At 40.4% G+C, this 25647-nt stretch overlaps 1 protein-coding gene and 1 long non-coding RNA gene across 7 annotated transcripts in view; one reads left to right on the forward strand and one right to left on the reverse strand.

Moving 5' to 3' along the window:
• ESRRG (estrogen related receptor gamma) overlaps positions 1 to 25647 on the reverse strand; it is a 636910-nt gene that overhangs the window by 600437 nt on the left and 10826 nt on the right. The window contains exon 1 of one of the 6 annotated variants that reach the window (XM_082394903.1): positions 10146 to 10165. The exons of the other annotated variants lie outside the window; for them this stretch is intronic. Within the exon in view, the coding sequence (XP_082251029.1) occupies positions 10146 to 10150 (5 nt within the window). The 5' untranslated portion in view covers positions 10151 to 10165. Of the gene's footprint in view, positions 1 to 10145; positions 10166 to 25647 lie in introns of those variants that run through there. 6 annotated transcript variants of the gene reach the window in all.
• LOC309630682 overlaps positions 1 to 25647 on the forward strand; it is a 440591-nt gene that overhangs the window by 21574 nt on the left and 393370 nt on the right. The window lies entirely within an intron of this gene.

The following is a 25647-nucleotide window of genomic DNA, read 5'->3' on the forward strand; positions in this document are numbered from 1 at the left end:
GAATGCCAGGCTGACCCCGATTCGCTTTGCAGTGGGTCAGGGCTGGGAATTGGGAGTCTGTTTTTAAGAAACCACCCCAGGTGATTCTGATGCATCCGGTTTTCTTTGCGAACTGTGGGTTTGAGTACCTTGCTGTTAAGACAGCCTGAGCCAGTGAACCTTCCTCTACTGTCTGGCCACAAAGCCTGAACCTCTAACATCCAATTATTCATTCACTCACCCAACATCTATTGAGTCCTTACTATTTTGTTTTACAAAGAGGGAACTGTTGGCAATAAGAAGTTGAGTAAAAGAATGTGGAAGGTTAGGTCAGAAACAACCCTATTGGACACATCCTCTTTCTCACCATGTTCTCTTGGTCAACCTCATAGCTTCAGTCTTTGCCTTGGAAATAGTCCAAAAAAGAATAAAGAGTGGACTCCAGCATAAAATTGCCTGGAGTCAAACCCTTGCTGACCACTTCATCAGGTGACCTGGGGCAAGTTACTTATCTGTTTGGGGCCTGATTTCCCCATCTGTGAGAGGAAGCTGATCATAGTACCTTTCTTCTGGGGATGCTGAGAGCCTTAAGTGAGACAAGGCATACAAAATGTTTAGCACAGAGTTCACAGTTTTCAGTAACTATTAATTATTATTATTTTTAACACTTATACATTAATAATTCTTAGATCATAAATTCTACATCTGAAATCCCAACCTCCTTGCTTATCATTAATACATAAAAACTCAACACCATTTCAAACTGACCAGATACAAAGTTGAATTAATATTGGCCCAACTTCTCAAATTTATTCTATTCTGCTCCCAATCTTGGTTCAAGGTATCAATTATCCATAGGGTCATTCAGTCCCCAAACCAAATGTACCTCAGATTCTTTCTCCTACCTTACTCTATGCCAACAAATACATATCCATCCACATGCACTTCACTTGGTTATCAATTCATGTTGATTCCATCTCAGCAATTTTTCTTTCCACTCTTGTGTGTATGTGTTTCAAATTAACGTTTATTAAGATGTTGCTACATGCCAGGTCTAAATGCTGTACATGCATCAATTCATATAAATCTTACAACAACTTATGAATTAAGTGCTATTATTATTTCCATTGTAAAGATGTAAAAACTGAGGCACGAAGAGATTAGGAAATTTGCTGGGATTCAACCAGCAAGTAACTCTGGAAACTGAGAGTCAATCCTGGCAGCATGGCCCAGAGCTGTGCTCTTCACCACTATACAGGACTAATTCTAATATTTTTAAAATAATCATATGTGTTGCATTCTCAGCATGGTATATCCTCATGACAATCCTATGACATAGATGCTGCTAAAACTCCTCTTTTGCAGGTGAGGAAACCGGGGCCCACAGAGTATGAGCTGCCACTTCTCAAGTTCAGGTTTCCCTTGAGTATTGCCTGGGCTAATGAAATTACCTCTCACCCCTTCTGTACAACTCCCAGTTGAAATCTGGCCAATTACTTACACTCAGATCTAAGAATAATCTTTCCAAAGCTTAGATCTTGTCATTTATTATTTAAAAATAATTTATTTAAAAACAAACTGTATTCCAAGCAATATTTTTCTAATCCATCATTCACACACCCAAGGTAATCTGACATGGATGTGTCTACAAGAAGCTCTTGGTCTTTGGAGGAGGATGGTGCATAAACAGATAACTTCTTCAATGTATAGTATGTGCACTATACAGGTGCACAGAAGACGGCCCCTAACGCAGCAGGGCATGGGATGGGGTCAAAGAAGGCCAAGCATGAGCTTGGAGGATTAGTAGAATCAGCCAGGCAGCTGATAAGGTAGAGAAAAGGAGAATAAAGAAGAGAGGGCCTTGATGAATGAAACTGAAGAAGACAGATAAATAGAAAGATACCCCATGTTCACGGAGTGGAAGAATTAATAATAAAATGTCCATACTATTCAAAGTAATCTATAGATCCAATGCAATTCCTATCAAGATTCCAGTAGCACTTTTTACAGAAATAGAAAAAAAAAAAAAAAACCTAAGATTCATATGGAACCATAAAAGACCCCTAATAGCCAAAGCAATCCTAGGAAAAAAAAGATGGAGGAATCAGGCTCCCTGACTTCAGATTATACTACAAAGCTATGGTAATCAAACAGTATGGTACTGGTCTAAAAACATACACATAGACCAATGGAACAGAACCAAGAACCCAGAAATAAGCCCATGCATAAACAATGAACTAGTATTTGACAAGGGAGCCAAGAATACTCAATGGAGAAAAGACAGTCCCTTTAATTAATGGGAAAATTTGATGTTCACATGTAAAAGAATGAAACTGGACCCCAATCTTACACCACTCAGAAAAATTAACTTGAAATAAATTAAAGACTTAAATGTAAGAGCTGAAACTGTGAAACTCCTAGAAGAAAACATAGGGAAAAAGCTCCTTGACACTGGTTTTGGCAGTGACTTTTATGGACATGACACCCAGAGCACAAGCAACAAAAGCAAAAATAAACAAGTGGAACCAGAACCACATCAAACTAAAAAGCTTCTGCAGAGAAAAAAAAATCAACAAAATGAAAAGGCAACCTATGGACTGGGAGAAAATATTTGCAAACCACATATCTGATAAAAGTTAATTTCCAAAATATATGAGAAACTCATACAACTCAATAGAAAAAACAAATAATCTAATTTAAAAATGGGCAAAGAACCTGAAGAGACATGTTTCCAAAGAACATATTCAAAAGGTCAACAGGTATCAATACAATCAATCAATATCACTAATCATGAGGGAAATGCAAATCAAAACTACATGAGATATTACCTCACACACATTAGAATGGCTATTACCAAAAGAATAAAAGGTAACAAAAGTTGGCAAGAATGTGGAGAAAAGGAAACCCTTGTACACTGTTGGTAGGGATGTAAATTGATGCAGCCATATGGAAAACAGTATGAAAGTTCCCTAAAAAAATTAAAAATAGAACTACCTTAAGATCCAGCAATTCCATTTGTGAGTATGCATCTGAAGAAAATGTAATTACCATCTCAAAGAGATATCTGCACCACTATGTTCACGGAAGCAGCATTTAAAATAGCCAAGACATGGAAACAATCTAAGTGTTTAATTATATATATAATATATTATAATATAATATAATAATATAATGTATAATATAAATATGATTATAATTATATACGTATTATTATTCAGCCATTAAAAAGAAGGATATACTGCCATTTGCAACAACAGGGATGAAACTTGAGAGCATTATGCTAAGTGAAATAAATCAGACAAAGACGGAGAAATTCCACTTGTATGTGGCATATAAAAACATGGAAGCAAGAGGGAGGGGATATGGGGATATACGTATATGCATAGCTGATTCACTTTGTTATACAGCAGAAACTAACACACCATTGTAAAGCAATTATACTCCAATAAAGAGGTTAAAAAAAAAAAAACCCAAAAAACCATGGAACTCATAGAAACAGAGGATAAACTGGTGGTTGCCAGGGGCAAGGGGTTAGTGATGGGGGGAAATGGGTGAAGGCAGTCAAGGAGTACGAACTTCCAGTTATAAGATGAATAACTTCTGGGGATGTAATGCATAGCACGGTGACTATAGTTACCAATACAGTACTGTATATTTTAAAGTTGCTAAGAGAGTAGATCTTGAAAGTTCTCACCACCAAAATCAAAAAATAGTACCTATGTGAGGTGATGGATAGTATTAACTAAGCTTATTGTGGTAATTATTCTGCAATAGATATACATATCAAATCATTATGTTGTACACTGTAAACTTATACAATGTTATATGTCAACTATATCTCAATAAAGCTGGGGAAATTTTTTAAATAAAATAAAAAAGAATAGAGGGCTTTCTTGGCAGAGGGGAAAATATGCTGTGAGTAGAGACTCCAGATAATTCTGTGCTGTTCAGCGGGGCTTCTGTCATTCTATGTTGAAGGGTTTAAGGACCCAATGTGGAAGGCTTGGGTTGGAGATGTGTCTTGAAGCTTGGTTTATGCATAAGCACACAGTTCTGATAAGTTTCCTACTGTATTATGTTTTCTTGGGCTTGCTGATGGGAAGAACGGGCTAAAGCATCCTCCCTCTGCTGGCATTGCTGGAATCTGAAAGGTGAAGCAGAGAGTAAGAAATCCTCCGCCAGTTTATGGAATCTGGACGTCATGCCGCAATGGGCAGCAGGTGAAGGATTTTAAAGGGGAAGGACATGATTGTATTTATGTCAGAGAATGATTACATGCGTGACTAATGCCACTCCTTGCCTCACAATCTTAAAGTGGCTTCCTCATGCCCAAAGAAGGAAGTGTAATCTCTTCTGCATTGCAGGAAGAAACCCCAAGCGTAAAGGCCTGGAGATACCCGCCTATTTGCTCTGTTCAAGAAACATCAAGCGGACCCAAGTGGCTGAGGCAGAATCAGAGGTGGGACAGCACAGGGCACTGGAAAAAGACAGGGGATGAGATCAGAGACATGAGAGTTCTGAGCAGAGGAGCAACTTGATCTGACTTATTTTGAAAAAAGAAAAAAAAAAATCCCTGTTTGCTCTGATCCTGGATGCTATCACAAAATAATACACAGTGATTGTTACTAGAACAAGGCTCTGCACCCAAAACATTCTGGGACGCTGCTCTTCCTTCAGTGCCTATTCCTTTTTAAGCTTCACAAATTCTGACATCTATCACATACTTATCTTTGACTCAAGAGGAAAATGAAATCAGAGACAGGACAGCCTCTTTCATCCCCTGGAGCCCCTGTGAACAGTGCTGGTGTGGATGGCACATTTTGAGAGCTGAGTGCAGAGGGCTGGTACCTAGTGAACTGGTGAAAGCCCTGGAGGCCACTGTTTCAAACACAATGACATACACACTACTATATATAACACAGATAACCAACAGGGACCTACTGTATAGCACAGGGAACTCTACTCAATATTCTGTAATAACCTATAAGGGAAAAGAATCTGAAAAAAAATAGATATATATGTATATATGGCTGAATCACTTTGCGGCACACCTGAAACTAACACATTATTGTAAATCAACTATACTTCAATTTAAAAAAAAACCCACAATGACACAGGAGGGGAGCACATAATAAGCCACCATCAGCTTGTAGTCAACATGGCAAAGTAGAAAAAGTCACAGAGCTTCTATTCAGAAAATCTGGCTTCTAGATGTGGCTATATCACTTTCCAGCTGAGTGACCTTGGGCAATTCAACTGTCTGAGCCTCATTTCCTCAATGGAGGTGATTCCTGCCTCACCAGTTGAGGGGGAGATAAATGAGATCAAAGGGGCAAAGCGCTTTGTAAATGATAATGGACTAGGTAAGAGTGAGACTTCATTATCTTCTCAGCTGATTAGTCCCCTAGCAAGGTTTTGAAGCCAGAGAACTGCAGGGTCTTGAAGTGGAGACAGAGGTAGGAAAGAGTCTGGAGCAGCAAGTGTTGGGTGGCACAGGGCACTGGGTTTCAGTATAAGGAAGAAAACAGTGACATCATTATGAAAAAGACAGGTATCCCCATTCATCATACTTTTCACATCGGATATTTTGAATTTTGCAATAAAAAAAAGTGTTATAAACTCTGTGATTTGAGATTCATCTTAAAACTCTTCCCTACAGATGAGGCTTCTTGGGGAGGAACAAATCTTGGGAAAAGTTCACATGATGGGTTAGTCTCTAGGAAAGTGCTTTTGAAGCACCACAGGTTAAGCGTGGCTCCATGCGAATTCAGTTGGATAATTAAAGTGCAATATCCCATCTAGTTCCTCATTTTTGTGACCCTCTCATTCCCAAAGAGACCCCATCAGAGCCACATGCAAATTCAGATCCATTCCAAGCGTGATCTCCATCCTGTTCTCTAGTCAGGGGCAGTCTAAGAGGGCTCAATATCATGACATAATAATCATTTTCCTGGTCTTATACTCACCGGGTATCCTACTTTCAGTAACTGAACTCCTTGTTTCTATAATCAGATCTCCACTTTGCTCTAGGCATAACCCTAATAACCAATTTTTTAAAAAAGCTAGCATTTGTTGCACTCTTAGTGTGGTTCAGACATGTGCTAAGTGTTTTATTATTTTGAACACCACAATACCCTTACAAGGTAGGCACTATCTCATTTTTAGAACTTTACAGAAGTTGGAGTTTAGAGAGATTAAATAACTTGGGCAGAGCCATGAGTTAGTAAAGGGCGGGGCCGGGATTTGGGTTGAGTTGTTCTTCTCCTGATCCTTAATCAGCAAGTTCTGGGTACTTGAACCTGGCGTCTGAATGCTGGCCCTGTGCAGGGGTCCAGGTTGCTGCTGATTGGTCTTCCTTGGACTCCCTGGCTGGCTGAAATAGCCACCAACCATACACCACTCTCTGAACTTCTCTGACGCGCGGAAGCGCCTTCCCGTCTCCATGGTAACAGATTCTGCGCACTAGTCTCCTGCTTAGACTTCCTCCCCCCCACCTACACGCAATCCGCCAGCCCCTGCCTCATCCTAGTGGCCCACCTGTAGTCTCAAATCTCAGTTTTTCTGTCCCATGATTTCCAACCATGTGACGTTGTTGGGCTACATGACCTTGAAGTCTCCTAGGGATAAAGGCTAGAGGTTTCATTAAGTAGAAACTAATAAAAATACTCACCTTCACGTTATTTCACATTCTAGATAAATAAACCTTGAGACCACGCACTTACCATTTTAAGAACTAAATCAGTGGCCAAATTAGATTATGGTGAATTCATCTGGCTATGTAAAAATTAAACATTAATGCAATATCCCCAAATTGAAAGGCTTAATTGCTAAGGAATACAAAAATATGCTTTCTTCCAAAGACCAAAACAAACAAAAACAATAACAACAACAAAAACCCCTGAGATTAGGTAAAAGTCTTTAAATGTAATAGACTCTGAGCAATAGATTTCAAACAATTTTCAAGCAAGAAAACCACTGTTTTTGAAAATAGTAATATTTGGGATCGTGATATATGAGATGAAAGGGGAGCTTCTTTGACTGAATGGCAGTCTTCAAGCCAGACTTCCCCCGGGGTAGACCCTCTCTGCTTCACCACAGCTCAGGAAGCCCCTCGGCTTTACACCTCACGCACACACACACTCACACCACCCAGCCTCAGTGGGCTTGTTTCTAAGTGATTCTATGACTAGCTCCTGAAAGTATTTGGTTAAGTACCGACTGAGATGGCAGGGTTGCAAAAGCCATTGATGGTTTTGGTTTAGGCACAGGTAATAACAGAAAAAGAAAAGCTCTGAATCATCTAGGATAAAAAGCCGCACTTATCAAGAGAGCGGTTTTTGGAAACAAAAATTCCTTTAGCATTCCTCTTGGTAACATCAAGTCTCCTGTCCCAAGCTGCTAGGCCAGCCTTAAGTTTGCTGACATGAGACACTTGGCTTTGAATTTTGCCACCCTCCCCCGTGATCATAACCCAGTCTCCAGCCTTACTGCCTTAACCTTGACAAGCTCCTTTGCCTGACTTTGAATTGTGCCAAACTCACTCCTATCACTCTGAAGTGGAAAACACTGTAAAAATTCTTTTTGGCAAACAATTTTTCTGAGTTTTATGCTGTTACCACGTTCTGTGAGCCTATCATGGTTTAAAAATGGGTCTTCCCTCCCCTCCAGTTACCACCTACCCGGAACTGAGAAATTTAAAAGACTGAAACAATTAATACAGTTTTAAAAGATCTGGGTGTATTGATTAGACTGATCATTTTCCGCATATTAATCCGTTTTGCAAGCTAAGCAGAGATATTACAGCAGAACTCAGACATCAGTAATTTCAATATCCTCTGGATGATGTTAATAGTCTGGCTTATCTAGAACTTGGAAGAAAAAAAACTCTGTTATGTTACATCAGAAAAATTAAAGATAAGTAAATAACAGTAATTCAAATCTCCTCTTCCTAAAAACACTTGATAAGACCCCTTGCTTATGTTCACCAGCCCCTGCGTGACTCCGACTTTTCTGCCCTGGATTAACAGCTTAGGTGGCATTAATTTATTAGTGATGACATTACCCAGCATTCAAAGTACACCCAAAACTTATTCATGACAATCAAATGCCAATACTTCCTTGATAGAGAGTCCTATATGATTTCTAGTCGCCCCCTTCTGCTTGGAAGCTGAAACTTATACATAGATATCGCACTTTTTTCCCTCTTGGCTTAGTCTGTAAAGTTTGTTTTATTAGGCCACCGACATAGGAAAAGGTACAAGTTCTTCTAAATAGTTGCATTTAAATGCATATATGAACATTTCACTGTAGCTAGTGGTACTGGAAGTTCACAGAGAAGTTACCTATTAGATATACGGTCTGTTTCTATGTCCAAACTTAATGCTGAAATGTATTTTTTAAAAACCCCCTTAAAATTCACTGTGAGCTACTTATGCACAAGGGCCATGGCACCAGCCTACATACAATTATTTAAGACGTTATAAAGAGTGTTTTCTGTCTTTCTTATGCTTGGAAATAGATTTTATGACTGCTGAGTCAGAGCCAAAAAATATAATTTGATGCCATAAAATACTACCTTTTCCTTTGGCTGTGGAAATTTATATGTACATATTTATGTCCTTATATAGATAAAAATCTTCATAAACAGAGTGGCCCATTTGAGATGAACTCTATTTAAAGCATGTCGTTACCGACTCTGATAATATTACCGCTGTGCTTTAAAAAATTCAGTACTTCCCCATAACTTACCAAATTAAAAACAAATACCCCAAACTGGCATTCAGGTCTCTCCACAGTGTTTAAAAATCTTTCCTGGCTTTTCTCCTAATTCTTTACCATACAAACGCTTAAACTACTCAAACAAAACCAGATAGAGCTGCCACCATGTCCAAACCTTGGACTCTCTCTCAAGCTCTAGCACTATTTCCATTCATCAAAATCCCAGACATCCTTCAAATCTCTTCCTAAATGCTACCTCCTCGTAGCCATTACCCATCTCCTCCTATATGTATAATTTCTCTACCACTTGGACTTCCAGAGTTCATTACAGCTTTCTGATGGTATTTGTCAGAACTCTGTTTAAATAAATCTCATGGATCTTCAAAAAATTATTACACTAATCTATTTACAACAGATTGCATGGGCACATATGTTAAACTGTGATACCTGGTAGCCCATACCCAAAAATGCAATGGGATAGTCTAAAAGACAAGGACTTTATCCATCAGACTGATTTTGGACAACAGCAAGTGCACAAGAGCAAAGCATCAGCTTGATTTTTCCACCAAGGTGCTTGGGAATGAATGTCTATAAACCAGGGAAGAGAATATTCCAAGACAATGAGAGTCACCTTCCATTTAGATGCTATGCAAGGCATTTAAAATGCTATGCAAGGCATTTTAAGGGGTTTTTTTACATGGACATTGAGCAAAGCCACAAAGGAAATTGGCTACAAACCTACACTCTGTTCCAAATACTCCTTTCAACACCTACAGGTCCAGATTCAGAGACCATCCCAAGCCCAGGCAAGAAGTATGAAGCCAAGGTCCTTTTCCTTACAATCAAATGCATTTAGATGTGTCTGCTTGCTTATGTTCTGGATTGAACTAGATGAAGCACCCATTAGCTCTGTATATATCATCAGAGAAGCTTGGGAAATAGCAAAAATTCTTAATTTTTAATGGTGGTGAAGGGGGATACTCTCACCAGGTAGCATATCAAAAATCTACCTAAGCACTTTCCTAAACTACACATTTCCCCATATCACCAGACACACCCCTGCCTTGGGGCCTAGGGGAGGTGACTTTCATCTCCTCCACCTGCCCTCATAGCCAAGGGAGCCAAGTATTCTAGGTGGAAGGAAGTCTAAAGTCATCTGCTGTTCAAGAAAAAAAATGGGGGACTGAGTTAGGTGAAGTTAGCAAAGTTAAAAAACGTGAGTGGAAAAAAGGCCAAAAAAATCAAAGAGGCTAGCAGCAAAACAGCCATAGTTCATGAATCATAGCTCTGGTGTTAGGGAACTCTAAGAGATTTTCATTTCTGGCTTCCAGAACACACCATATCTTTCAAGGGTCTTTCAAATGAGGTGGGCGAACTCTGATCTTTTTAAAGGGTAAATCATCCCTGTTCAATTAGTTTCTAATTCCAGGCCACTTCACGTAGCCTACTTCATTGCTCACTAGAGAGCTGTCCGTGGCCACATCCTGGAGTCCGTGTGCCAGCCTCCTCTTCATCAGCTCAGACGGGAACCACATGGCACACAGGCTGCCGACCCCACCCAGCCTAGGGATCCACGGCAGACGCAGCTGATCAATCATGGCGACCTGTCATGCACACACCAAACAGGGTCTCAGACTGTGCTCAACGTAGCACTCTGAACAGCAGCTACCAGTTGATCAGAGTGAGTTGAAACCACTCTACCACCTCTGTGTTAAGGAAATCCCTTCAAATCACCTAGACTTGTCTGTTTGGGCTTCCAGTACACAACTGCTTTCACCACTCTGTGCTCTTGATTCACAGAACTACAGCTTGCTCATAACCATAGCAAACCTTTGCCTGTTTGGCTTTTTCTTGATCTCATCCTCCAAACCTAGCTTACTGTTGACCACAGGAAATCGCACTTTGATTTTTGTCATGAATTCTCAGTCTCCAAGCCATTGCACGCATCTGATCTTGAATTTTACCCAAGTGACTCCTGGCTTTAGTTTTTTTCCCTGTTACTCAGCCCTACATCCATTCCCATCTTTTCATGAATGCCATTCAAGGTTAGAGGGAAATGTCCAAGTTCTTCCAGAAGAGTCCTGATTTTTGTTTGTCTGTTTGTTTGCTCCAGTGTGCAGCTATACAAGAAAGTACCCTAGGTCCAGGTCCCTATTTAAGAAGTAAGATGGAAGTCAGTCATTGGAGATGAAGCCCAAGATGACACAAAGACTGGCAAAGACAAGGCTCAAGGAATTGCCTTGGGCCCCTTCTTTCTTCCCTTCCAGCACGCACCTGGAGAAACATTAAGCCTCCATGGACGGTATTAGCTCAGGAGCCTGCCACACCCCCTCCCACATGGGGTATGACCACGCCAGCCTTCTTAGCACCCAGCTCTCCAAAACAAAAGGTCAAGATTTTGATACACTACTGTTAAAAGGTCACTAAGTCCTGCTGGAGACTATAAAGTAGGGTGGACTCTTCAGCTGAACTTAACAAATGGATCATCCCAACAGGGATTCACACAATTTCAAAATTTATGTACAGATTAGTCCATGGCATTCAAAACGGTGGGAACTATGTAACTAAGCCAAAGAAGAAAAAAGAAAGGCATCTTCTAAAGGTTTACAAGATTTCATAAACTTTAGAACTTTTTCAGAGCAAAAAGCTTCTAGCAAGAAGACGTCTCTGAATTGGAATTCCTTAGGTACCTCCCTTGGGCCACAGATTCCCCTGAACAACCTCCCAAATTTTTAGCTGCTGGCTCTAATAAACACACATACATGTCACCGATATCTCCCCCAAAGTGGGGTAGTTTGGGAGGGCTCGGAAAATCAGTGTGGAAAATTAAAGATGGTCACAAGGTATTTGTTCCTTTTCTCAATGAAGAGACAATAGCTCTATCCATTGAATAAGAGCTATTAAAATTTAACAGTAATGACATTATGGAACTTCCAAAGCTGAGTCATAAAAAACTTTGCAGCTTCTATCTAGGTCTCTTGAAATATTCTCTCTTGAGACATTCCCTCTGAGAATCTAGCCACCATACTATAGGAAGCCCATGCCACAAGGAGAAGCCATATGGCAGACACTCAGGTTGACAGCCCCACCTGAGCCCCTAGACAACAGCCAGCATCAACTGTCAGCCATGTGAGGGACCCATTTGACCTACTTCAGGTAACCACAGCCTTAGCCAACCTCTGAAGGCAACTGCAGAAGAGACCCCAAGAACCAACTGTCCAGCCAAGCTCTTCCCAAATTCCAGTTCCACGAAATTATGAGGGAAACAAAGTGGTTGTCGAGGTGGAGGAGGGAAGGATTGGGAGTTTGGGATTAGCTGGGATTAGCAGATGCAAACTATTATATATAGGATGGATAAACAACAAGGTCCTACTGTATAGCACAGGGAACTATATTCAATATCCTGTGATAAACTATAATGGAAAAGACTATGAAAAAGAATGTAGATATATGTATAACTGAATCACTGTGCTGTACAGCAGAAATTAACACAAGATTGTAAATCAACTATACTTCAATAAAATAAATTTTTTTTAGAAAGTGTTTGTTTTGAGCCATTAAGTACTAAAGTGAGTTTTCACATACCTATATGTAATTGGAGTAGAATTTGTTTCCAAAAGTGGGATTCTGTCTAAAAAATCTAAAATGTGTGACATTGGCTTTGGGACCAAGTGGCAGGCACTAGTTGTTAGGGCCTTGAGGAGATGGTTAGTGAAAGCTTGAAGGGCCTCAAGGAGATGAAAACTTGAAGGACACAGAGGAAAATACATGGAAAGCTGGAGAAAAGGACAGCTGAATTAAATATGAGCAAAACAGTGAACAAACTATTGCCTATAGTAATATGGAAAATAGAAAAGAGAGTACCTAATAATCTTGAGGATATGACTAACATTTCTGGGCAGAATGTTGAAAGTGCTACCTGGCTTTTTCTAGACATGTATAATAAAACACATGTAGAAACACACAGAGAGAGATGGATTAATGAAAAGATTATTCAACTTTTTTAAGCAGAATTTAGATCCAGGATTTGTTGGGTTTCAAAAGAAACAGTTTCTCATCTCTAGTCATTCTCAAAAAGGATTCTCAAAGTAAGAAAAGCTTAATTGCTTCAAGATAAAGATCAAATCTAGAGTCTTTGTTAAGACCTCAGAAAGATTTGAGATGGTACGCCACAGAAACTTTCAGCTATACAAGGGCTTTCTAAGGTTCCAACAGCAAGTGTCATAGACCCTCTCTGTTAAACAACAGAACTCCTAAGCACCTTAAGTGTTATTCTGTAGCAGCCTCACACAGGACTCAAGACAGAGAAGGATGTATCCTGAAGAGATGTGTAGGTGAGGCTTTTGACTGATAGAGTAAATGCCAATAAGTCATGAGAAACCCATATGTTTCAAGAGAATTGTATTGGTAGAAGGGCTGCCAGATGAGACTAAAATGGACAGAGACAATAGAAAACGGAAAAGAGGCCTTTAGATTCCCAACCTTTTACAAGCAGGAAACAGGCTGAGAAAGCTACTCACTTGCAAGCATGGGCCTTTTTTTTTTTTTAAGGAACACTGATTCAAAGGTGGAACCAAGACATTAAAAGGTAGAGGCAAAAGCCTGAGAATCATTCTGAGGCAGCAAGACTGGACCCTTATCCAGAAACTGGCAACATGTGACCAGCTCAATTTCAGAATTGCTATGGATTAGTGACTACTACATGCCCCAATTCCTCCTCCCGCTTTTAAAATGGGAGCGTTTATAGCAGTTATCTGATCCCTGTATACACTATATATTGAGTGGGGGTGCAGGTGGAGCAGAAACTTATCTTTTTAGCTCACAGGCCTTCAGATTAAGAGAAACCGTTTTCAAAGAACTGCCCTCCAGGGAGCTGCATCCACCTGTGGACCTGATTTACCTGACAAAATCTGACCTTAAAACCAAAGCTATACGTGGAGCAACTGGGCCCGTGAGCCACAGCTACTGCGCCTGCGCGTCTGGAGCCTGTGCTCCGCAACGAGAGGCCACGATAGTGAGAGGCCCTTGCACCGCGATGAGGAGGGGCCCCCGCTCGCCGCAACTAGAGAAAGCCCTCGCACAGAAACGAAGACCCAACATAGCAATCAATCAATCAATCAATCAATCAATCTTTAACTACAAAAAACAAACAAACAAAAAAAACCCCAAAGCTATAATGGAAAGAGAGTTTGGGGGCCTTGGGAGGGAATGAGAGTGTTTTTCATTTGGGAAGAACACAATTAATTTGTTACCAAACAGCAAACTGTTGTTGATTACGGATGCCTGGAAATCCTTTGCTATTCCTCCCTCCAAGAATTTGGACTGGGAGAGAGTTCCCTGGTGGTCTAGTGGTTAGGATTTGGTGCTTTCACTGCCATGGCCCAGGTTCAATCCCTAGTTGGGTAACCGAGATCCCACAAGCCAGGAAAAACAAAACAAAACAAAAACCTACAATTAGAAAAAGAAAAAGAATTTGGACTGGGAAAGAATGGAACCTCTAACACTAGTTAAAGATAAGACCCACCACACAGATAAGGAATCTTTCCTTGCACTACATTACAAAAAGTAAAAATTATTAAACTTTGAAGTTTCCTGCTAGTCTGACATATGAAAATATAAATAAGTGCTAGGTAGAAAAAAAATAACCAAGAAGAACTAAGAAAAAAATAACGAATATTCCCCTGACCTGGATGCAATAATAACCTGTCAGCCAGAAAGATCTTACACTTTTGCTACATGGAAATTTGGGCAAGGCTAAAAAAACATTAGTCCTTCCAGATTATAGTTATACTTACTTTATCAGGGTGAGAAAATTTAGCCTTACTGAAACATGAGGTGCTTTTTCATTTCACAAGATGATATGTGATCAATTTACCGGCACAGACTAATGTCTTAGAATTCATTCTGAATATAACTCACTGGATCCAAATTCAATTCATCTACAACATTTCAAGAACACTGTTATTCCATAGAATGGGGTGTCACTTGTGCATGGAGATCTAAAAGGTTTTACAGTTAACTGCATCATCTCTTCTCCAGGGAGATGTGTTGCATGTGAGGAAGTGAGGAAGTGGGTAGTCACTCCATGCTGCTGAATGAGAGGGTCCCTTTGTGTGTCATTGTGAGCCTTCTCATAGCTTTTAGGGAAAATACGGCTGGGCATTGTTCATACCTATGTAAAATTCTCCACTTGGGAGAAGAAAGTTTCAGTGCAGCATTTTTAAGTATTTACTTTTCTTTTCTTTTCTTTTTTTGGCTGCAGTGTGTCTTCATTGCTGCGTGCGGGCTTTCTCTAGTTGCGGTGAGCAGGGGCTACTCTTCGTTGTGGTGTGCGGGCTTCTCATTGTGGTGGCTTCTCTTGTTGCGGAGCACGGGCTCTAGGCACGTGAGCTCAGTGCTTGTGGCGTGTGAGCTCAGTAGTTGTGGCGTGTGAGCTCAGTAGTTGTGGCTCGCGGGCTCTAGAGCGCAGGCTCAGTAGTTGTGGCGCACGGGCTTAGTTGCTCCGCGGCATGTGGGATCTTCCCGGACCAGAAATTGAACCCGTGTTCCCTGCATTGGCAGGCAGATTCTCAACCACTGCACCACCAGGGAAGTCCCTAAGTATTTCCTTTTCTATCTCCTGTACCAGACTGAATAACTTGAGGGAGATGTATTTATCTTTCTTCTTTGGGCCTCCAGAGTAGAGCACAGTGCATGCCATGTGGCTGGTATTCAATAAATGTCAGTTGACATGAAAAGAGTCCCATCCATGCATGTTCCAGGATACCTCCTCCCTATCTGCCCCCCACCCACCTGGTTGTGCCCTGATAGGAAGTCAGATTCTAAAACTCTCACCTACAGGGCCCCACAGGCTCTATACGCCCCATAACCTCTCTGTTGCATCTCCTACACTCGTCTTCTTGTTCACTGTGCTCCAGCTCCACTGTCCTATTTGCTCAAACATGGCAGGCATGCTCCCCTACCAGTCCTCTGTATCTCCCATTCCCTCTGCCTGAAATGCTCTTTTCACAGATTTCTGCAAGACTAGCTTCCTCATTTCCTTTAGGCCGGCCCTCAGAAGTCACTTTCTCATGGATACCTTCCTTGTCCACCTGATCTAAATTTCACCCTCCCAAACATTTTATATCCCCTTCCTTTCCTTCTTTTCTTCATAGCAACTATCATCTTAAATCCTGCATATTTACCTACTTATACTGTTCACTCTCTCTCCACTAGAATTTAAGTTCCATGAGCCCAGGGACTTTTGTCTGTTCCATTTACTACCTAGCACCCCGAACAGTCTCTGAAATTTGACAGCATCTCAATGTAAATTGATGAATAAATGAATGAATAAATGCATTTACAGCAGGCTGACTTCCAGTGCAGAGGCTATTTCTCAGCAGTAATTTTTGGTATAAGTGGGTACAGAGGGGAGGAAAGATTGAATAAAAGATTTATTAAGTGTGTGTTTTTTTCAGAGATCCTGATCCCTACTCAGCCTGTTAAAATGTCTGGATTCTATGTAGGTGCTATAGATAAAATAGATTAAGATAGGCACTTTTCCATTTTATGGATATTTGTATCTTAATTATCTTGAGAGGAATGTATAAAGCCATCACCACAGATAACAGCGATCGCTGGCAGGTCCTAACTCTGGCTGTCATCTCATTGGCAAGTTCCCAAATAGAGTATAATGATTTGCTACTAATTCAAACCAAACTAATAACAATCCGTGATTTGCCTGATGTGTTTAAAGAGGTGAGATGGCTTCCATAGGATCTCTTAAACTTACTGACAATATTTAATCAAAAAACTAAATGTTTTGACCCTAATGATGCTTACTTGAAATATGACATGGTAATAGAGAGGATGAATATCATATTTTATAAACTTAGGGGGAAAGCAATACCCCATAATCCCTTAGTATTTTAACAGCCAAACTGTCAGAATGTTCTTATTAAAGTCTAACAAAGATATTTTCTGTTATAATTTTGATATCATTAACGAAACACAGAAAATTAAAGGAGTCAGTCATCATGTTACTGAGAATGTGACAAGCAAGTTAGAGATTTTTCTAATTTGCAAAGACAATGTAGGATAGTTATGGTTCTGCTTTTCTCCCCACATCCTTGCTGCTTTACTTCCTCTTTCAATCTCTTTCCCATCGGTGTTTCTGCTGTCTCTCTCTCTCCCTACCTACATCAGCCCACTGGGTTGGTGGTAAGTATGGAATTAGCAAGAATCTCTAGTATTGGATGGTTGTAGATAAATTAGAAAATTTGGAGTCTTACAAATAGGATATGCAGTTACTGAACAATCCTGGGCAAATCAATCAATTTCATTAAGATTCAATTTTCTTATCTATAAAATTGGGACTTCAAGAATGCTTAACTGGGCCTCTGTGCTTCCAATGCGGGGGGCACAGGTTCAATTCCTGGTTGGGGAACTAGGATCCCGCATGCCACGCGGTGTGGCCAAAAAAAAAAGCTTAACTCATAGAGCATTTAAAGTACTTTAAATGCCATGTTGATGATAGTTATTAATATAAATAATAGCAGGTAGAGGGAAATTCATCATATAGGTTAAAAATACTGGCTTTGCAGTTTGTCATAAGTGGGTTCAAGTCCTGGTTCTGGTACTAAACAGCTTTGAAACCTCGAAATGCTACCTCACCTCTCTGAGTCTCAGTTTAGTTATATGTAAGATGGAGATAACAATACTTTCTGGAATTCTGTGAGAATTAAATGAAGTTAAATGATTAAAAATTAAATGAGATTAAATAAAGTTCCTGTGACAGAGTAAGCACTCAATAAATAGCTGATATTATTAAAATTGTTAATAAACCCATTTCTAGGTCCAGTCTGGTGAATTTTCTTTGGCTTTCTCTTCACTGAACTAAATCTTCTTGAGGTCTTTAACCTTCACTAAATGACACCAACTTCACTGGAATATTTTTTGATACTCATAATAATTTTAGAGAGTATATATAGAAATCAGTCTCTGAAACAATTCAGTTTAAAAGGTCAAGTAGATGATATGTATTTAATATTTCACCAAAAAGTTCAAAATTTTTTTCATTTCACCAAAAGTTGCACTGACCTTGCTTTCACAAATCTATCTTTGTCTCTAAAAGCCCACGTCTTCAGCATCTTCCTACTGTAGCAACAATAAGCAAGAAATTATTTAGTACTTACTATGTGCCAGACCCCATTCAAAGCATTTTACTGATATTAATCGTTTTAATTCTCCCAAAAACCCAATGCAGCGAGTATATTACTAACCTCATCTTAAATGTGGGGAAACTGAGAAACAAAGAGTTATATTACTGGACCAAGGTTATACCACTAGTAAATGGATTAAGGAAGAAATGAACCCAGGAAGTCTGACTCTGGATCCTGGACTCTGAATCACGCTGTTAAACTTCTTAGTGAAAATACTGACAATTCTAAGAATCTACATTCAGCTTGGCCATCTCTGTGGCCTGAAGTTACTGGATAACTGCCAGATCTACACTTTGTACTATAGAGACTTGGCCTCAGAGTCCGTAGTTATATTTAGTCATGCTTGCCATGACCAGTCATTAAAATCAATATGATTGGGCCATCAGTCACATGATACTCAATTCCTATTCTCATCATTAAGATCTGCAAGAAGAAACTGTAAGTTCATTCAAGCCAACCACTCTCCCCTCTGCTCACATTAGATAAGGATGATACCACCTTCCAAAAGAAGAGAAGGAATCACACAAAAATGCATGCAAAGGGGAAAAAATACACTTTGGCCTCAATAATCTGCATATGTCATAGGGTAAGATAGGCATGGGACCTTAAATATGTAGACTTCCAATAAAATAATAAGGGATGATTTCTCCAATTTCAAGATTACAGTAGAAAAATCTCATCCCAGTCTGGGTTAATGAAACTAAAAGCACCATTCATTACTGTGTACAAACTGAGTCCAACCAATTTTAAGGGGCCCATACCCCAAACACTTCATAGGGAATTTAAAGACTTAGCTTTGTTTCACCATAGATAGAGGCTGTTTGTGTGGTTAGGACTAAATTCAGCAGATTCAAAGTATTGTTCTGTCACTCTGACTCCAAGAAACAGTGAATGTGCTTCAGATCCATGCTGTGAAAATAGCCCAGCAATGGACCATGTAAATGTCTGAATCCCTCTCTAGATCTGCCCTAATGACTGAATGCTAACCTCCAAAATAAAATGAAAAGAAAGACAGTGAAAAAATAAATAGGCCTGGTTACAGTTCTTTTGTATCTGCCAACCCTCTTTCTGTAGATTCATTCTAATTTCGTTTAGCCCTGCAACACAAAGAATAGTTCATTTTTAGAGTATGATCTCTGTGTTGTTGTTGTAGCTTGACTGGCTTTGATTTACTTAGGAGAGAATGTCCCTGAGTAAACATTATATGGTTTTAAAAATAACAGAAGCAGTACTTGAAACAAAGGTTAGGTTGGAAAGTAGCTGTAAACTTAAGGTTTAATTACATTATGTGTCATAATTTAACTTCTTAGCCAGGGATTTAAAACACTACAACTGAGCCCCAGCTTGTCTTTCCAGCGTTTTCTTGCCCCTATTACTGGTGTGAGAGAAACTGTGTGGGCTTTGGGGTCAGTTAGATCATATATTCACAAAGATGTACTGGGAAAATATTATGTGCAAATTACAGTAGTAGGTGTTGAGGATACAAGAATGAATAAGATGAAGATGAAGGGGAATAAGGAGGAGAAGGAGGAGAAGGAGGAGAAGGAGGAGAAGAAGGAGAGGAAGAAGAGGAAGAAGAAGAAGAAGAAGAAAAGAAAAGAAGAAGAAGAAGAAGGGGAAGGGGAAAAGGGGGGAGGGGAGGGGGAGGGGTGGGGGGAGGAGGAAGAGGAGGAGGAGAAGGAGAAGAAGAAGAAGAAGGGGAAGGGGAAGGAGGGGGAGGGGGAGGGGAGGAGGAGAAGGAGAAGCAGAAGAAGAAGAAGAAGAAGAAGGTGGTGGTGGAGGGAAGGGGAGGGGAGGTCGAGGAGGAGGAGGAGGGGGAGGAGGAGGAAAGAGTATATGCTGTTCCGTCCCTTTGAGAAGCTCACAGTCTAATAAAGAGAAACACAAACAAAGGTAATTATAATACAGTATATGTGAAGCAACAGAAATATGCTTAACATCCAGTGAAATGATTCCTTCTAGATATTCCCCAAGGCAGTTCACATTCAAACTCCCTCCAAACTAGTTTTCTTCTAGATAAGTGTTCCTTATCTCCATGACTAGCTTTATCCTCCATCCAAGAATATGGGAACCTTCCTTGATAGCTCCTTCTCCCTCATCTACCATCTTTAATCCTAAATATGACTTATTCATCACCATTATCACAACCCTAATTCAATATACCAGTATCTCTAGCCTGAACTAACAAATCTAGCATCATCTACTCTGCTAACCATCAAAGTCACCCTTCTCACAGCGGCCAGAATGAATTCTTTAAAAAAACTAAACTGATTATATCTTCTCCATCCCATTTTAAATGGCTTTCCACTCCTCTTAGAACAAAGAGAAACCTCCGTAACAGGTTTATGAAGTTCTTCAGAGTCTTGCCCCTACTTCCTTCTCCTGCCTCATCCTGTTCCTCATTCCTTAAGACAATGCCCTCACTGAACCTGGTCTTTATTCAATCCCTTCATATATCCTAATGGGGTTTGGGATGTGTGACCCCCAAAATATGGCACCCTGGCATATTGAATATTTTAAGCTGAAGGAGTTGGAGAATATAGCAGAAGCAGAAAGGTCCCTCTGACCTCCCCCCATCCTCTCCCCTGAAGCAAGTCTTCCTCATGTGAGAGGTTCCCTCTCTATACCCAGAGGGAAGGAACGTTCTTGTCTCCAAGAGGGAGGGACACCAAGAAGAACCCAAAGGAACACTCCTTGCTAAGTTTCCCCCAGTTTACTCACTTAGCTCCCACTTTTTGTCCTTTCATACCTTCCCACGACTTTACACTCTTCAGCAAACCCAGCACAAAACCATTCAGGTCAAAGCATATCTTTGGGTCTTCATTTCCTTATGAAGGTTCCCATGTCACATAAAAGTCAGAGTAAATAAGTGTGTGTGCTTTTCTCCTGTTAATCTGTCTTTGTTTAATTTTCAGATCCATCCAGGGACCCTAAGAGTGTCAAGGGAAATGTTTTCCTCTTCTACAATCCCAAATTTCCTCCTAACCTAAAGTTTTGATACACACCGTTACCTCTGCCTACAAGTCATTTTTCTCACCTGGTTATTCATCTTTTATATTTCACTTAAGCATACTTCCTGGGTGAAAGTCTCTTCTCTACTCCCTTGCTGGGTCAAATTCTCCTACGATGGGCTAATCATCACACTCATTTTCCTTCTTCATAGCATTTGTCGCAGTTGTAATTTTACATTTGTTTGTGGGAATATTCGATTGATGTCCAACTCTGCCATTAGACTATAAGCTCCACAAGGGCAGGAACCATATCTATTTCTGCTCTTCACATCCAACGATTAATACAACCAGCCTAAAATGGACAGATATTCAATAGAATTCATGGAATAAATGAAACACAATAAGGAAAGAGTGGAGAAGTGTTAGGATAATGTCACAGAAGAAGTGTCAGCTGTGTTGGGTCTTGAAAAATAGACAGAAGGAACACATGAGCAGAGAGACAAAGAAATGAAACAGTCTGGCATCACTCAGTATAACTGAAGCTGTGGGGGTGATCTGTTTGGGGGAGGAGAATAGTAAAGGGTCAGAAATGAGGCTGGAGAGATTCAGGGACTAAACCACAGAGGGCCTTTTGTGCGCTGCAAAGCAGTTTGGACTTCTGCCATGGGAAATCACTGAAGGGTCATAAAAAGGGAGTAAAATGATCATCAGATTTGCATTTTCGAAAAATCACTCTCATGGTAGTGTGAAGGATGTCCTTGATAGGTTGCTGTTGGGGACACGGTGACCAGTTAGGAGGCCATTCTACAAGTCTCCGTGAGAGATGCTGAAGGCACGGAGCAAGACAGTAGCAGGGGATTAAGTGGAGTGGGCAGTTTCAAAAGATACTTAAGAGATGAAAATGACTGGCAATGGAGAGTAAGGTGAAAGAACAAGTCAGAGTATATCACCCTGGTCTCTGGGCATCTGGGAGGGTGGCGTGGTCATTAACCACGTGAGGGAATACAAGATACGAAGTCAATTTGGGGAGATGGCTGAGTGTGTTTCTAAACCCAGTGGGATTTAATATCTGAGAGGCTTGTGCCGGAACAATGGGTATCCTTCAAAGTCCTCCTCCTCCTCTTTCATCTAATACTGTTTCAGCTGAGCACATAGCCACCTACTAGTGACCACAATGCCCAGGCTCTCTACATGCATGTGACTAAGTTCTTGATAGTAGAAGAGGAGCCAAAGTGTGCAATCTCTGCCATTTGCTTAAAAAAAAAAATGTGGCATTTCTTCTTGGATAACCAGGAGCTGGGTTAGCTTTAACTATGCGAAAGGGACAACCCCTTAAAGGATGGCAGGAAAACACTATGGAAAGAACCAAAGGGTGAGTGAAGCAGATAGGCCAGACAAGCGTTCCACTCCAACCACTTATTCTAGGGGGGAAAAAACCTACTTACTTAATCCATTGTATACTGGAGCCTTATTTAAAAGAGCTTATTTTATGGCCTGAATAACAGACTTTCAAGGAGAGAAATCCGGTAGGCAAGTACCTACTGGATAGTCTGGACTTCCCAAAAGAGATCTGGACCAACAATGGAGAACTGAGACATACTAGCATGTAGACAGTAGTTAAAACCATGGGAATAGAATAAGAGAACATTCTGAAGATGGACTTGGGTTTGCATCCAGGCCCCACTTGTTATTTTTTAAGTGATTTTGAGTCAGTTACATCTGTGAGCCTGTATTATATAAGCCTGTAATAATACTTGTATTCATTAAGGTAACCCTAGCTCCTATAACAATAAATCTCTACATTTCAGTAGCTTATTTATTTATTCAAATAAATTTACTTCCCATTTATGTCGAGTCCAGTTGCATGCTGAGTAGGACCCAGGCTCCTCTATCTAGTGACTCTTTCTCCTGCAGGATCTTGAAGTCCTTTGTTTACAGCCTTTCTCCTTCTACAGTCCATGGTGGAAAGGGCACACATGCTCCTAACCATGTTAGCCTGGAAGGTACATAAACATCTCACTGTTGAGAACAAGCATTTGGCCCCAACAAAGGCAAAGGGGCCTAGGAAATATGGTACCCTCCTTGGCATTCGCTCCCCAGCAGAAATGCTACACAGTGGAAATGGTACCGGAATTTTGGTGAACAGCAACCTTGAAAGTAATCTCTTCTGCTTGTTGCAAGGATGAAAAGTGAAAATGGATGGATAGTACACCTGACAGTATATCATGGCTAAAGGGCCCTCAATAATGTTAAGTCCTACTTTTTTCTCTGTTGGTTTCCCCTCTTCTTCCATTCCCACATACACTTCTTCTGTGTCCCAAACAGGCCTTATATGTTCCCACTTCTGTGTCTTTATTCACATTCTTGCCTTATATATAAAACCCTACGCCCATTTCTTCTCTTTGCTGCTCTACCAAAGCCACCTCTACCTATTTTTACAGACCAATCTCACAGCAATCTCCTGCAGTCAGTTGTTCCTAATTCTTCATGGCCAGATTAAACTCCTTTGAAGCACCATCACCATGCTTAAAACTCTTCCTGTAGCACTTAACCAGACAGCTGTATGATATCATACAATGTATGTTTTTACCCTTCCTGACTACCTCTCAGCCTAAGCTGTTACCTCCCTGAAGACAGCAACTGCATTTAACTCCTCTTGTTCAAAGTGACTAAAAGAGTAAACTCAATTTAGACTTTGAATTCGAGAGACCAACACTTAGAGATGTGATATCCCCTCACAAAGAATGAAAAGGTGAACATTTATTTAGGCAACTCTAGAAAGGTGGGGGGGGGGACCAAAGCAGTTTGTCTTCAGTATTTACATATGCAGGTGATGACTACTTGAATTATTGGGAAACTGCTCCATTTCTTTATTTTATTTTGTATATCCATGAAGAAGCATATGGTAAGATCTGCCTTTGAATAAAGCATGTACTTAACGAACAATAAAGCAACATATCTTTAAATATTATGATAACTAAGAAAAACGAACAATTCTGAAGAGGCTTCTTTAAGAACTCTCCACATTCATGAATCAAGGTGGCGATGTGGCAATTCTCTGGGTAATTTGATAAATGTCAACAACCAAACTATTTAAATCCACCCATCAGGTGAACTCACAACCGTGAGTTATCTGAGCAAAGTCACTTTGTTCTTTTTACATAGAGTCACTGCCTGAGAAAAAGAAAAACAAGGAAAAAAACAAAACAAAACCTGGGAGTCATTGGACTTAGGCAGCCTGCTGAAAATGCCTGTATTTTCCGTTTCCCAACAACTATCCTGGTATAAGCAGGCAATGCATAGAAAGGAAGTATTTTTCAGCAAATAATCTAATTACATGCACCTAGTCAAAGGCTGGGTGCCCCTCCAGTAATATCCAGCCTTCCATGTAGGGAGCCTGGCAAGTGGTTCCCATTAATGGTACTCTTGCTGCACCCAATGCTCCAAGGTGGACTCAGAATCTCTGGAAGATGTGGAAACAATTCTTCTGCCTTCACCACTCTCCAGTTGAGAGACCAGAGCCACATCCAGGGATCCACTCCATGTTCAAATTCACACCCGACCCACCTCTGAAGACAGCGCAAAGCTGATCTAGATCCCCGGACACTAGGTCTTTGGCCGAAGTCTGCTCATTGCTCATCCCACTGTTCACTAGGCTATCAGAACAATACTACCCTGCGGGCTGGGGCTGCAGTGGGGGTCCACTTTTATAATACCCCCCCTCTTCTCTACCAGTGCCACAGATTTGAGCCTTCCAGGGCACAGGATTTCACTGGAATGTGTAAGGACAGTGTGATCCAAATGGTGTTCTGTAGAGAACTAGACATAGGAGGTGACCTTCACCCAAAGGATGCTACAATACGTCTAGAAGACATCACATACAATAATCCTCTCTCAGATATTTACAGCACATATTAGGTATGTCAAAGGCTCTGAAATGTACCTGTCTGAAGAAATCTGTTAAACCCATTATTTCACCAATTTTTCTACTAAGAAAGCTTTTGGGGCAAAACATCTGTTAACGTCTTTCCTCAATAGACTGGGTTCCAGGAGGTCAGTGGTCCTTCACTGTTGCTCATCACGTACTTCACATGGTACTTGACATTTAAATAAGTATTTGCTGAATTAATGAATATCCCGTGGAAGCAGGGTCCTACAGAACATGCTTTATAAAACGATGTGATAAAAGCATCCCACTTCTATGGAATATTTCAAATAAGAACAACGTCCCCAAGCGGGAAGATCTCTTTGAATCTCTTATTTAAATCCCAATTTGTGGGGTAACTATTAAGAGTACACTGGCATTTATTGTTTGTGGTCAGAAGATTTCTTTTTTCTCTTGTTGCAAGGATGAAAAGTGAAAAGTGAAAATGGATGACGATCTTAGTGTCAAACTGACCTAACCAAATACTTCAACATTTTTAGTATCTAGACCAGCGAACCCTAACATTTACTGTGTATAAATATATTGAGGGGACTATTAAGATTGCTGAATCCTAAGGATTCAGTATTTCGAAAGCAGGTCTTAGGATTCTACACTTTATACAAACATCTCAGGACATTTTGACATGGGGGTTCAGGTGAAAAACACTCTCAAAAATGCTGATCAAGAGACGTGGAAGAGGAGCCTTTGACTTGGTATCAGAAGCCTGGCTTTGAGGCCCAAATCTGTACCCTCACTATCTGTGTGGTGATGGGCAGTCACCTCTAAGTCTCACTTTCCTCCCTATGGGATTCACAATATTTCTCCGAACCCATCTACCTCGCTACCTTCCCACCCACCTCATAGCATTAAAAGC

This window comes from Balaenoptera borealis, assembly GCF_965194805.1.
Source record: "Balaenoptera borealis genome assembly, chromosome: 1".
NCBI classification, from domain to species: domain Eukaryota; kingdom Metazoa; phylum Chordata; class Mammalia; order Artiodactyla; family Balaenopteridae; genus Balaenoptera; species Balaenoptera borealis.